We start from the raw sequence: 13334 nt of genomic DNA, 5'->3' as shown, positions 1-13334 counted from the left end.
CTTGTGATCCACCAGTGCTTGCAGCACCATTGCCTTGGTGCTCCGGTGCCAAGATAGGGATATGTGTTCCATCTATCGCCCCACCACAGTTAGGGAACCCCATTGCAGCAAAGCCATCCACTAAGACCTGCACATTTCCCAGAGTCACTGTGGACGCACTCTGCGACTTAATGCACTTAGTGGGGACACACACAATTGACTGTATAAAATCGCTTCCTGCTTCTGCTAGGACTGACTTACTCTCTTAGTCATTCTAGTCAGTCGCACCATTTTTTGAGCAAAATTCTTTATAGGTCTGGATTTCTGGAACAGCCTACCTTATTGTCTTGCTATCTCATTTCAACTCTCAGCTGAAGCATACTGTGTGATATATTTTGTAGTCTAGTTTCAAATTATGTGGTGACCTCCATTTCCTTGGGAAAATCAGTGTAACTACATCAATCTATATCAGCTGAGGACCTGACCCTTACTTTTTTGTACACATGGGTAGCAAAAGGTAGTGTGGTCAGTTTGTGGACCCAAAAAACCCCTATAATATTGTTCAAAGTTTTGTGCCCAGGTATAGTTGTAAAATGAGCTTTAAGAAGTGAATACAGTACTTAATCTTTGTTCATATAGACCAAAGCATACATGACAAGACACATGAGAAGTTGTGATGGTGCCCCCCATAAGGCTTTATGGAAATATAGTTATGAATGTATATATGACATAACTAGAATGTGTTTTATGCTATACATGCCATATAACATATCTCTGTAAAGGTTATGATCTACGGAATCTATTAATCCTATTTGTATGCATGTATCATTTTTGTATTCAAAGTTATGAATATTGGCTGCATACTTGTTTGATTCTGAGTAGGTTTTAGCGAAGCAGTTGGTCAGCTTTCTGAAAAAAGACTATTCTCAGTAAGTGCCCAATCAAGAAGCCCTTAAGCCAACAATGAACTCGGAGATGCCAGTCCACATGTGGGCTTTCCCAGGAATGTGGCTTCGCTGGTAAGGAACTCAGTCATGCATGGACATGTGACTTGCCCAGGTGACTCCAAAACTCCATTTTGTAGCTGGACTTTGCATAGAAGAGACAAGGGGGTCTCCACCCACAAGAGAGAGTCTATTTAAAACCCTGGGAGACCCCTCCATTTTGTCTTCAGCTGGCTAAAGAGAGCGCCTCTCTGCCCCCAAGGATACCTGAAAGAAACTGGAACAAAGGACAGTAACTACAGGGGGTGTGAGTGACTGCTGAACCCAGACTAGAAGGAGATTAGTCTATAAAAGAAAGCTTACTGGAACTGGTGAGGTTTTATCTATATTCAGTTTGATTAGTCATAGACGTGCGTGTTCTATTCTATTTTGTTTGGTAATTCACTTTGTTCTGTCTGTTACTACTTGGAACTACTTAAATCCTACTTTCGGTATTTAATAAAATCATTTTTGACTTATTAATTAACCCAGAGTATGTATTAATACCTGGAAAGGGGGGGGGGAGCGCAAACAGCTGTGCATATCTCTCTGTCAGTGTTATAGAGGGTGAACAATTTACGAGTTTACCCTGTATAAGCTTTGGACCCCATTGGGAGTTGCGCATCTGAGTGTTAAAGACAGGAACAGTTCTGTGAGCTGCTTTCAGTTAAGCCTACAGCTGTTGGGGGATGTGGTTCAGATCTGGGTCTGGGTTTGCAGCAGGCTAGCGGGTCTGGCTCAAACCAGGCAGGGCACTGAAGTCCTAAGATGACAGGGCAGGAAAAGAAGTAGTCTTGGCACATCAGGTGGAAATTCCCAGGGGGGTTTCTGTGATCCAACCCATCACAGAAGTCTCTCCTGAGGTTTTTAGATACTGTAATGCTTGGACTGAAGAGAGAAATTTCCTTTTTGCATATGAAGAGATATTAGGACAAGGAGAGCACTGGAAGCATCACGCTTTTAAATATCTTCCCACTGCTCTAATCCTTTGCATGCTAGTTAAAAATCCATGCAGACTGATATTGTTGCTCAAATGTCAGGTTATAATCTGGATTGCCCATCACAGCACTGGAAATATTAATACTTCACTAGGAGCCAGCTGCTATTTTTTATGAGCAAACTGCACATTCCTTAGGAAACAAACACTATCAAAGGCAGGGTGATCTTAGGGGGTTGTATTTAAGCAATGTTCGCAAAGGTCGGTGATGTGAATATGACATGAGGATAGGATTTATCCCAGCACGAAGCACACCTTTTGCTCCACCTAAAATGGGGAAAAAAACAGCAGTGAAGGACACAAGATAAATACTTGTGCAGGAGTTGGTAAAGGTGTCTTTAGCATAATTATAATAATGCAGAGGTGACTGCCCCACAAGGGAAGGTGATGGGGGCAGCATGATCTTATGGAGTATGCTGAGAGAGATGGTCTTGTGGCTATCCCTCTGGGCTTCCTGACTCTTTCCCATCCAATGCTCTCATGAAACACCAGAACTGAACATCCATGGTACAAGCTGTTGCAGTTCTCAGTGGCAAGGAGATGACAATTTCCCTGTAACCTCTCCATTATAAATATACTAGCCAATTTTGACTGATACTTGCGTTGTTTCCAGATGTGGAGGGAGATAGGATGAATATGACTTAATAAAGTATTAAAGAAAATTAGCTCGTGTGGTTCTTTTTTAAAAATGGGCTGGAATGCTCAGTACCTTCCATGCTTAAGCCCTAATTGAAAAGTACGGCTTAGTATGAATTCTGTGAGTTGGGGTGAATTTCAGCCTCAATGCTTAAATACGCAAATTTAAAATCATTTGTACTTCAATCACTACATCAGCACTAGGAGTTTCTATAGACTTTATTGTCATTTTCCTTTCAGTTCCAGAGTATAAAAGCATGCAAAAAATAGCCTCTCTCTTAATAGTACATATTTACACTGTAATGGCCACGTGCCATCACAATACAAAGCACATATACATCATGCTTCAGTTATAGTAGAATACATAGATTGCTATACCTCACACCAAATAGCACAACAGATGTGAATACCAACACAGAACAGGCATATAAATCAGGTACAGAGCAGCAAAATTACGGCACACAGTATCATTGTAGCATTGTATCCTGAAAATTATAATTTATTTAGCTTTTATCATTCTTTTTGAAAACTTTAGTGTTGGAAACACTTTATGGAGAAGGAATGTTGAACGAAGGCGCATGCCTCAGCTTGAGGAAACGCTAAGCTTAAGTGACTTTGATTCAGTGAATGAAGGTTATTCCTGCATAAAAAGCTAGGGATAAATTGCTACTTCCTCTCTTTCCCCCACTCCAGTACATCCAGAGTTCTGAATGAAGCAGATCTTTTGCGTTTTTGTATAGTGTTCTGGACCAGGAAAGAAAATGCTTTCACTTTTTGTTCACAGGACAATTCTGTAAATGGGTTCAGGTGAAAAGCAGAATCTTAGGTAACACATAATGCACTATACAAAAATTCACTAGATGCCTCCAAGCCCTAAGAAATGCTGTAAAATCTAAAATACTGTAAGAGCTAATAATCTTTTTAATTAAAACACAATAAAAGTGCACACAAGCTCTAGCAACTCCACTTTCCTTTTTTTCATTTAGATTAGTATCTAGATGCCCTCTATATGGAGAGATTATTCTCTCTTTCCTTCTGTCTCCTTCTTGTCTCAAATCACTAAAACATTTGGCATTAGCATCAAGGATCAGGAACTGCTGCGTTACACCTGATCAGCATGCAGCAAGGATCTAGGGGTTTGATCCTGCACTGTGTGAAGGACTCTGGCCCAGATCCTGGAAATAACTTAAGCTCATGTTTAACTTAAAATTTGTGAGTAGCCCAACTGATGTCTATATACAAAGTGCTCAGTACCTTGCAGGATGGAACCTTAGTTGAATTGGAGAAGTAACATTCTTTGCTGTACAAGTCTTGAAAAGCCATGACACTGAAAGTTTAATTTGCAATCATGTAACAAATGATCTGTCACATACACAACTTGCTGCTCTACATGGGAGACCTGAGATCTATGTGTTATACTGAGACGACCTTCTCTTTCTTGCACATTTTCTATACAGCTCTTTGACTTGCTGATGATGGGGAGAAAGAAGGTGGTCATGGTGTGTGGGGGGAGTTTTTTTTGTGGGGGAGGTAATGGCGGCTTTTACGGAGAGATGGGTATTTGTGAACAATGTCAATACAGCTTTGTTTGATCCTCCTGGACTAATCATGAGAAGAGACGACACATATATTCCTAGACTTTAAAGGATCTCACGTTGCAATTTATCACAAAATGCAAGAAAACAAATTTCAAGTAATATTTTAGGTAGTCATTAGAAGCCCCTGGGAGTTTTGATTTTTTTAAGGACTGCAGAATGTCTAACCTTAACTGTGAGCTGGCTGGTCAAGTAATGAATAGTAAAATCTGTTATGGGGACTTTCTTTCAGTTGCACTACAGGTATTTTGTCTCTGAGAAAGAACTATACCATGCTCTCTCTCCTTATTTTAAGACTCTGTTATATGGAACATTCCCTGATCTATAGATAGTTTGCTTCCCACCTACAGTACCAATTTGCCTAAGTAAAGAATGCTGTTGTAACAGCATTCTCTTTGTTTTGCAGAGATTTCAAGGTGGAGTGCACGTTTAAAAAGCATTTGTCAGAAAATTTTCTACTGAATTCCCAATACAATTTAGATCTCATTTTATTTATGCTGTATGGCTCTTAGACTAAGATAAATAAAGGATTATTTATCCTTGCATCATTAAATTCTTTTCTAGCGTCAGATCCTGCAATGTGCTGAGTTATTTAAACTCCCACTGAAATCAATGGGTGTTGAGGGCACACCATACCTCCCAGGAGGTCCTTGTGGAACAGAAATATGTCACTTACATCCAAATGATATTAAAACTCATAGTAGACCATGTATAGACTCCTTTATATGCTAATATGTACATTTAAATGGTCTCTTCCATAAATTACAGTGCACATTCACATACATGCCTATACAAAAGTGACACACTTCACGTATACAAAAACCACACATTTAGTTTCCACAAGTGAGCACTCAGCACCTTACAAGATTGGGCTCACAAAGAGGCCAAGTTATCATCTGAATTTGATTTACTTGTCAAAAGAATTTATTAGCCTAGAATTGGAAGCATGCAGTAAAACTGCATAGTAAGTTAGAAACTCTTTAATAGAAAGATATCTATGTTGATTTCATGTAGCGCTCATATTTTCATTTAAAATAAATTAGCATCACTTGAACTTACACACAGTAACTCCAGCTGCTATAGCAGGTAGCTCTGCCTGATAGGTTATGAAGAACCCAGTGTTACAAAGACCAAAGTCTGGGCTTTAAGGGGTACATTCTCTATAGCCCTCATGCTTATTTTGTTGAACATAATTTATTTCACAAGACAACAGATCTCTGAACTTAACTTAGCCTCTGTTCAGTTGGTGCAGTTAAAGGCCTAGAAACTCTTATTATAAGGGGATTTGTTTTCAAATTTCTTGAATTTTAACTTGACTCACAGTCCATACTTTCCTGAAATAAATATTACAATTAAGATTGCAACTGCCCATCAAAGGAGGTAGATTTATTTACAGTTTTACTGCTTTGACATCATGATCCACGGAACAGTGAAATTCTTTTCATGAAATCCATTGCAACCAACATGGCACAGGTTTATCATACACAGTAACACAAGAAAAATCCTCACATTCTCTTTTTGTCCTTGATTCTGGAAATGTAAGCAGTTCAAGGGGTCTCATGGCTACCATGTTCAATTATGCTGTCTCCAAAGAGGAGTTTACATCAGAGCTTATGCTTTGCTATAAACACCTGCTTGGAAGACAAATATAACAGCTACGACAAACAGAACAAAATTAAAAGGAGGACTTGTGGCACCTTAGAGACTAACGTATTTATTTGAGCATAAGCTTTTGTAAGCTACAGCTCACTTACGAAAGCTTATGCTCAAATAAATTTGTTAGTCTCTAAGGTGCCACAAGTCCTCCTTTTCTTTTTGCGGATACAGACTAACACGGCTGCTACTCTAGAACAAAATTAGTTGTTTTAAAAACTGCTTTTTTTCAAGATTTTCACAGCCACTTGTTAGTCACTTATGACCCTGATCTCACTCCCACTAAGTCAGTGGCAAAACTTCCATTGTCTTCAATTTGAGCAGTATAAGACCTTAATCAGAATGTTTCAAATTGTACACAATTTGCAAATAAAATTAATCAAGCTAGCACCCTATTTCCTCTTAAAACAACAACAAAAATGACCTCTAAGTTGCCTAACATCTTTGAAACTCAAAGACTGCCCTGAAATGCAACCCACTGGCAATTATAAGTAAAGTAAAAAACCAGCAGATGATTGTCTTGTCAGAAGCTACTCAAACAAGATACAAAACTGTTGTCACCAAAGGAGTGAAAGCCAAAGAAAATCTGTGAACATGTCATTAATGTTAGCCACTTTTCAAATTATGCTTTATATGTTCTATATTAAGGTAAATAATATTATATATAGTAAATAAACAGGTGGGTCTTACAGAGATCTTTGTGGAACCTGATTCATTATCTTTTTAACCTACAAAACAGAGGATTTTTGTTTATTTCACATATCTCAAGACACCAAAAAGAACCATAGAAAAATCTAAATCTAAAACCATGATTACTACTGCATGTGCACTAAATTCTCTTGTAGACAACAATTATAGGAGCTGATTATGTGACTCAAACTGGAAAGGCTACACTATAAACTTCTGTTTCTTTACTTTGCACTGTCAAAGTCTCCAGCAGTCTAAAAGACAACTGACAAAATCTAACATGGCTGATTTCCTAGGTGTCTTTATAGACCTTTGCTGCTCAAAGGTGGAATCATGCAGATATGACACAATTACCAGCAAATACACATTATTCTTGATCACAGACAAATGGCCAGGAAACCACGGCACAACAGCAGATATAGTACACGTGCACACTGGGGTAGTCACTGTGCATGCTTCACTCAGACTCTACAATGTAATAAGTATCTGAAAACAATGGGAATTTTGTTTGTAGTGTCCTGTTCCTATTGAAATACTCCCACCCAAAATGATAAAGATCTCTAATATGGCTACCCTTGCTAACAGACTTGACAAACTTTACCAAGTGTTATCTCTCAAGCTAAGAACTTAGATCTATTAATAATTTTTTTTAAAAATGTACTTCACGCAGATTTAAAAGTGTGTTATTTCTCCACAAGAGAAATTTCTTTGAAGGCTTCTCAAATTAGACATAACTTAGTTACAACTTGGACTAAATTATAAGAGGTGACAAATAACAGTTTGCTTTACAAAAAACTGTTAGCGGTGTTTCTCACAGATATGGACTTGAGTACACACATTTTGATGAATTCAGGCACTGTCTTCTGCAGGATACTCTTGCAGCAGAAACAGTGCTGTTTAGTATATTAAATGGTGGTGGAGGATTTTGAATACAAAATGTAGGGATTGTACAAAGACATCAGAGACTGACTATTTCAGTCCTCCCCTCTGCTCTGCAGATCATCCCAATGCCCGGTATCTATGTAAAGAGAATGATTTTCATCCATTCTGGATAGGGCTTAATTGTCAGAGATAAAAGGCTAATTTTTAAAAAAAATAAATTTTTATATCCTTTAAACCGCTTCTGTCCCATAGTAGAAAGGCACTATTGCTCCAAGCTACACTAACATTGCTGCAAACATGTTGTACATTTCACTCTGATAGGGTTACAGAAGTGGAATGCCATTTTATAGCATTCCCTTTAGACATGCACAGAAATTATTAGACTTCTTTTTATGCTGGCATAATTTCCCCTTTTTGAACTGTGTACAGATTTTAAGATTGCTTTGTGTGATGGAATTAGGATGATTTCTTGTCATCTAAAGAAAAAGAAATCTTGGGCTGAAAGCCAGAGATGACAAAGTCTCTGAGGTAGAATTCACTTTTGCCTGGATTGGAAGAAACAGGTCTACTGTGGTTTTTATTTAAAGGAACACTGAACATTTTCTAAAAACAATTTTGGGGAGAATTTAAGAGATTTAAAGACTATAAAAGCAACACAGTGTCCTATAGCTAAAGAAATAGCACATTAAGCCTACTCCTCCCAAAAATATTAAGATTTTGATTTGTTTTATTAATTGAGGCTGGGATTTTCAAAGCAACGCTAAAGGAGTTAGGCTCCCAAATCCCACTGGAAATTGAGTGCATAACTCCACCGGAGTCCTTTGAAAAATCTCCTCCATAATTTCAAAATAGATAGTTATTGAACCATAAATCCATTGGTTTAAGAAATAATCTAAATTCTCATCCCCCAAGTCAGCTAACACCACTGAGGCTGAACTGAAAGATTTTCTTAGTGCAGATAGATGTCAGGTGCTATATTCAAAGTTTAACTTCCTTATCAAGTTTACTGATATAAACTAAGTATAAAATTGAATTCAGAGTGTCCACTAAGGTTTTTGGCACCCATATAATTGAATGGTTTAAAGTCGCACCTCAGTTAAAACCAGTGCAACTTTGACTGTAGACAAGGCTAGAGCCCAAGTGAACTCAAGGAGAATACCTCTGCTGAGAATATTGTAATTGGCAAGTTCTTCTCTGTCAGACTTCTTGCCTGAGCTGAAGAAAAGAGTAAATGAGTTTTCCATCAGCACCATTCCTTTTACAAAAAAAGAAATATAACAATAACTCCAAGACTAGGATGATTTAAGACACCTGCTTTTATGGTTACTACTCTGTAGCATAATAGATTACAACATTTTGTTATCTGTAGATAGAAGGTGCTATTGAAGCACTATGCAAACTTTGATTAAAATTCGCCTTCCCGTGAGGTGGGGAGTATTATCCCCCTTTTCCAGATGGATAAACTGAGGCACAGAGAAGTTAAGTGACTTGCCCAACTTCACACTGTGAGTCATTGTCAGAGTTCAGATGAAAACTCCCATTTCCTCACTCCCAGTCCTGTGCTCTGCAACTAGACCAGACACGTAAAGGCTACTGGTCTGCCTCTGCCTAGCTTTTGCTACACTGAATCTACATTTTTCAGAACAACACTTCTGTGTGATGAAAAATAACGAACTCCTGACACTGACAGAATGCTGCTAGCAGAGGTGCCTATTAACATATGTAATAATAAAAGAGGGATGTGGTGAAGAAAGTGGGTGACATTCTATGGCCTTTGTTTTGTAGGTCAGACTAGATGATCAAAATTGCCCCTTCAGACCTTAAAAATTTATGATTCTATGAAAAATGAAAAGGGGAGGAAACTGGAGTGAAGATAAGATATAAACAATGGGTTTATAACTTTATCTCATTCACACCCTAAAAAGGGCCAAAAACCCTACCTCCTAATCCCGACCAGCCTTAATTTACCACTTTTCTCTCTGAAACAACATATATTCTAGCTGCCTTCCTCACAGAAAAACCCCATAATTTGCATTTAAATGCATAATAATAGAAAATACTCCTGCCTTTTGACTTTATTTGCCCTTTTTGTTGACACAGGTAAACATAGTGATAAGTAACAGTCAGTATGGATTTGTCAAGAACAAATCGCATCAAACCAACCTGTTAGCTTTCACTGACAGGGTAACAAGCCTTGGGGATAGGGGGGGAAGTGGTAGATGTGGTATATCTTGACTCTAGTAAAGCTTTTGATACTGTGTCACATGACCTTCTTATAAAGAAACTAGGGAAATGCAACCTAGGTGGAGCTACAAGGTGGGTGCAAAACTGGTTTGAAAATCATTCCCAGAGAGTAGTTATCAGTGGTTCACAGTCATGCTGGAAGGGCATAACGAGTGGGGTCCTACAGGGATCAGTTCTGGGTCTGGTTCTGTTCAATATCTTCATCAACGATTTAGATAATGGTATAGAGAGTACACTTATAAAATCTGCAGATGATACCAAGATGGGAGGGGTTGCAAGTGCTTTGGAGGATAGGATTAAAATTCAAAATGATCTGGACAAACTGGAGAAATGGTCTGAAGTAAATAGGATGAAATTCAATAAGGACAAACGCAAAGTACTCCACTTACTCCATCAGCTGCACACATACAATATGGGAAATCGCTGCCTAGGAAGGAAGACTGCGGAAAGGGATCCGGGGGTCACAGTGGACCATAAGCCAAATATGAGTCAACAGTGTTACACTGTTGCAAAAAAAGCAAACATAATTCTGGGATGTATCAGCAGGAGTCTTGTAAGCAAGACACAAGAAGTAATTCTTCCACTCTACTCTGCAATGACTAGGTCTCAACTGGAGTATTGTGTCCAGTTCTGGGCACCACATTTCAGGAAAGATGTGAACAAATTGGAGGAAGTCCAGAGAAGAGCAACAAAAATGATTAAAGATCTAGAAAACATGACCTATGAGGGAAGATTTTAAAAATTGGGTTTGTTTAGTCTGGAAAAGAGAAGACTAAGAGGGGACATGATAACAGTTTTCAAGTACATAAAAGGTTGTTACAAGGAAGAGGGAGAAAAATTGTTCTTCTTAACCTCTGAGGATAGGACAAGAAACAATGGGCTTAAACTGCAGCTAGGGAGGTTTAGGTTGGACATTAGGAAAAACTTCCTGTCAGAGTGGTAAAGCACTGGAATAAATTGCCTACGGAGATTGTGGAATCTCCATCATTGGAGATTTTTAAGAGCAGGTTAGACAAACACCTGTCAGGAACGATCTAGATAATACTTAGTCCTGCCTTGAGTGCAGGGGACTGGACTAGATGATCTCTCGAGGTCCCTTCCAGTCCTATGATTCTATAGAGGTGTGCACACAGTTTTGTACTTGCCTGAGAGACTAAACACAGAAACCCCAATGTAAATCTGAAGTAACTCCATTGAAGTGGATGCATTACTCCAACTTTATAGCTGTGCAACATGACAATCTCATCTCACAACTCATACTGGAAGCTATTCTCTCTCTCTCCTGTGGAACTGCTGCAGTACATAACCTAGGACATGACATAAATATTTTTGTAGTGGTTTCAGCCTACATTGCTGCTGACTTGGGATTCCAAACAAGCTCAAATCTCTGACCTTCTAATTCAACAACACTGAAGATTCATGATATTATTAAAACCACATTGGGGGGTGTTACAGCAGCATGCCACAGCAGAGGACCAAGTGCATAAAACCTAAAGTATTGAAATGTTACACAAATGAGTTAAATTAAACTCAACTTTTGTCCTGTAGCTTTTCTGGGTCCTTGCTTACCATCAAAGAATCATCTACTGACATACTCTCTTATAGGAAAATGTCCTATTTCAGGGCATTTACTAGTAAACAACAGTTAGGTAAAAAACTCAAGATATAATCAAACACACCTACTGTCTCTCTCTTATGGTGGGGGAGGGGGTATTGGGAGGTGAGTGGGAAAGGAGAATCAGACTGCCTTAAATGACAAATAAAATCCATTGTCTCATGCTTTCAGATCAGTAAATACAATTCCTGTCCACACATTAGCACACAAATGGAATCAAATCCCAGCCCTCTGGGAACAGTACACTCTATAAGCAAATGCTCTTGGTGCACTAATCCATCATATTCAGATGAATATTAGGGCCTTTAACAGTTCAGGGACAGTCCAAATCTCAATGCAGATGGGTGGGAATATCGTATATTTTCAATATTGTACTAAAATGACTCTAATGTGGCCCTATATAATGCAAAAATAAGAGCTATATAATGCAAAAATAAGAAAGAATGAAAAGCACAAAGAATTACACAGTGGAAGATCTCATCCTACTTCAACAGAAGTCAACAGGAATTTTGTCATTGACTTCAGCAGAAGTAAGACTGTGCCCCAGTAAATTTAAGCGCTTGAGTAATAAATAAAAGTTAACCTAAGAGAGGACACCTGGCTACTGCATATCTTTTTTCTTGGTACTTTGAATGCAGAATGCAAAAAGCTGGAAAACATCTTGATGGCAAGTGCCCTATTAGATAAAGTTTGGTTCTTTGAATTATAAATAAAAACACATTCATTGGTCAAGATACCAGACAATAATGACCGTACAACATAGGCTCAAATGGAGAATGAGGCACATGTCAAATACAGAGAAACATCTTACATGTTGAATGAAGCCAATGAGTAATACAACATAACATTCCGTGAATAAACCATTTCCAAAGAACTCGCACTGTTAGTTGTTGTTGCTTGTTTCCTCTTTTCAATTTCTGTTTTTCAGGTCACAAACTTTGGTTCATGAGAGCAGAATGTGTGGGACACAACACAATGGTTACAACAGCAGTAAATAACCAATCCAGGACATGCACATGGCTTCAGGAAGTAGCCTCATCTTCACAGACGTCAGGGAGATCAAGGTCCTTTACTCCTTCTCTGCTCCCTTGCTTTCTACATGAATGAATGAAGGGAAGTAAATAATTAGAAACAGGCATTTAGAAAAATAGAGCAGGCGTAGTTTTCTCTAATAGGCAAGTCAAACCAATAACATCAATAACTAGATGAAGAATGACATTCAAACAAAACTGTATTTCCTTAAAAAGTATACCATGTAAACAGTTAAACTGTGATAAAGAAAAATGCATCAACATCAGTGCACTGATCACTCAAGTATGATAAAACTTGGTATCATGAGGCTACAGCTCCTTAGTTTGTCAAAATACATTCTCAACTCCCTTTTATTGCACTAGTACAAGAGATTTAATTCTCAGAAACAGAAATATAGAAAGGCAGCAATGTTTATAAGTTTATTTGGTTTATATTTTTAAACTCTACTTGTTTCACTGATTTTATGGTTTGACATCTGCAACCCTTTTTCCAAAGCTCAACTGCAAACGGCAGTTATGTTTCCTCAAGGCCAATGAAAAAGTAGCCAACTGCTGCGTTGCAATGGCGACTGTAAGTTCTTTGAAGCGGAAATCACATCTTCCTGTGTGTTTATACAGCATCTGGCACAACGGGGGCATGATCCTCCTTGAGTCTCTGGGTGGTACTGCAATAATTATAACTTATAATTAATATTAATAGAATATTAATAGAATTAGAACATAAAGCTGATTAAAATGCCAATTATATGCTTTTCCCCCAAACTGTCCCTTTTTTCAGCTTTTCCAAGACAAACCCAAACTAGAAAATATTAGTTTTTAAAATGTTTTTAAGAAAAAAAAAATAGGTTTTCGATAAAATTTTTTTGATTTTTGAAATCCAAAACCTGAAAATATTTACTGAAAACTACACCAAAAGCTGAACATTTTTACAAAAACTCAAAATTGTTCCTGATAATTCAAAAGTTTTACCAAAAATTTTCAGTTTCCAATTTCTGATAATTCAATGAAAAAGTCTGAGAAAACTTGCTCAGT

General features: G+C 38.0%; 1 protein-coding gene across 1 annotated transcript in view; it reads right to left on the bottom strand.

Annotated features, from left to right (window-relative positions):
- Positions 1 to 5943: 5943 nt before the first annotated feature.
- CAMKK1 (calcium/calmodulin dependent protein kinase kinase 1) overlaps positions 5944 to 13334 on the bottom strand; it is a 198285-nt gene continuing 190894 nt past the window's right edge. Inside the window, exon 16 of the mRNA XM_084651110.1 lies at positions 5944 to 12366. Coding sequence (XP_084507236.1) covers positions 12294 to 12366 — 73 coding nt within the window. The 3' untranslated portion in view covers positions 5944 to 12293. The remainder of the gene's footprint in view (positions 12367 to 13334) is intronic.

The sequence above is a fragment of the Lepidochelys olivacea genome (genome assembly GCF_965140295.1).
Source record: "Lepidochelys olivacea isolate rLepOli2 genome assembly, chromosome: 17".
In the NCBI taxonomy this organism is placed as follows: Eukaryota; Metazoa; Chordata; order Testudines; family Cheloniidae; genus Lepidochelys; species Lepidochelys olivacea.
The sequence above is the reverse complement of the archived record's forward strand: the minus strand, read 5'-3'. Positions and strand labels throughout refer to the sequence as shown.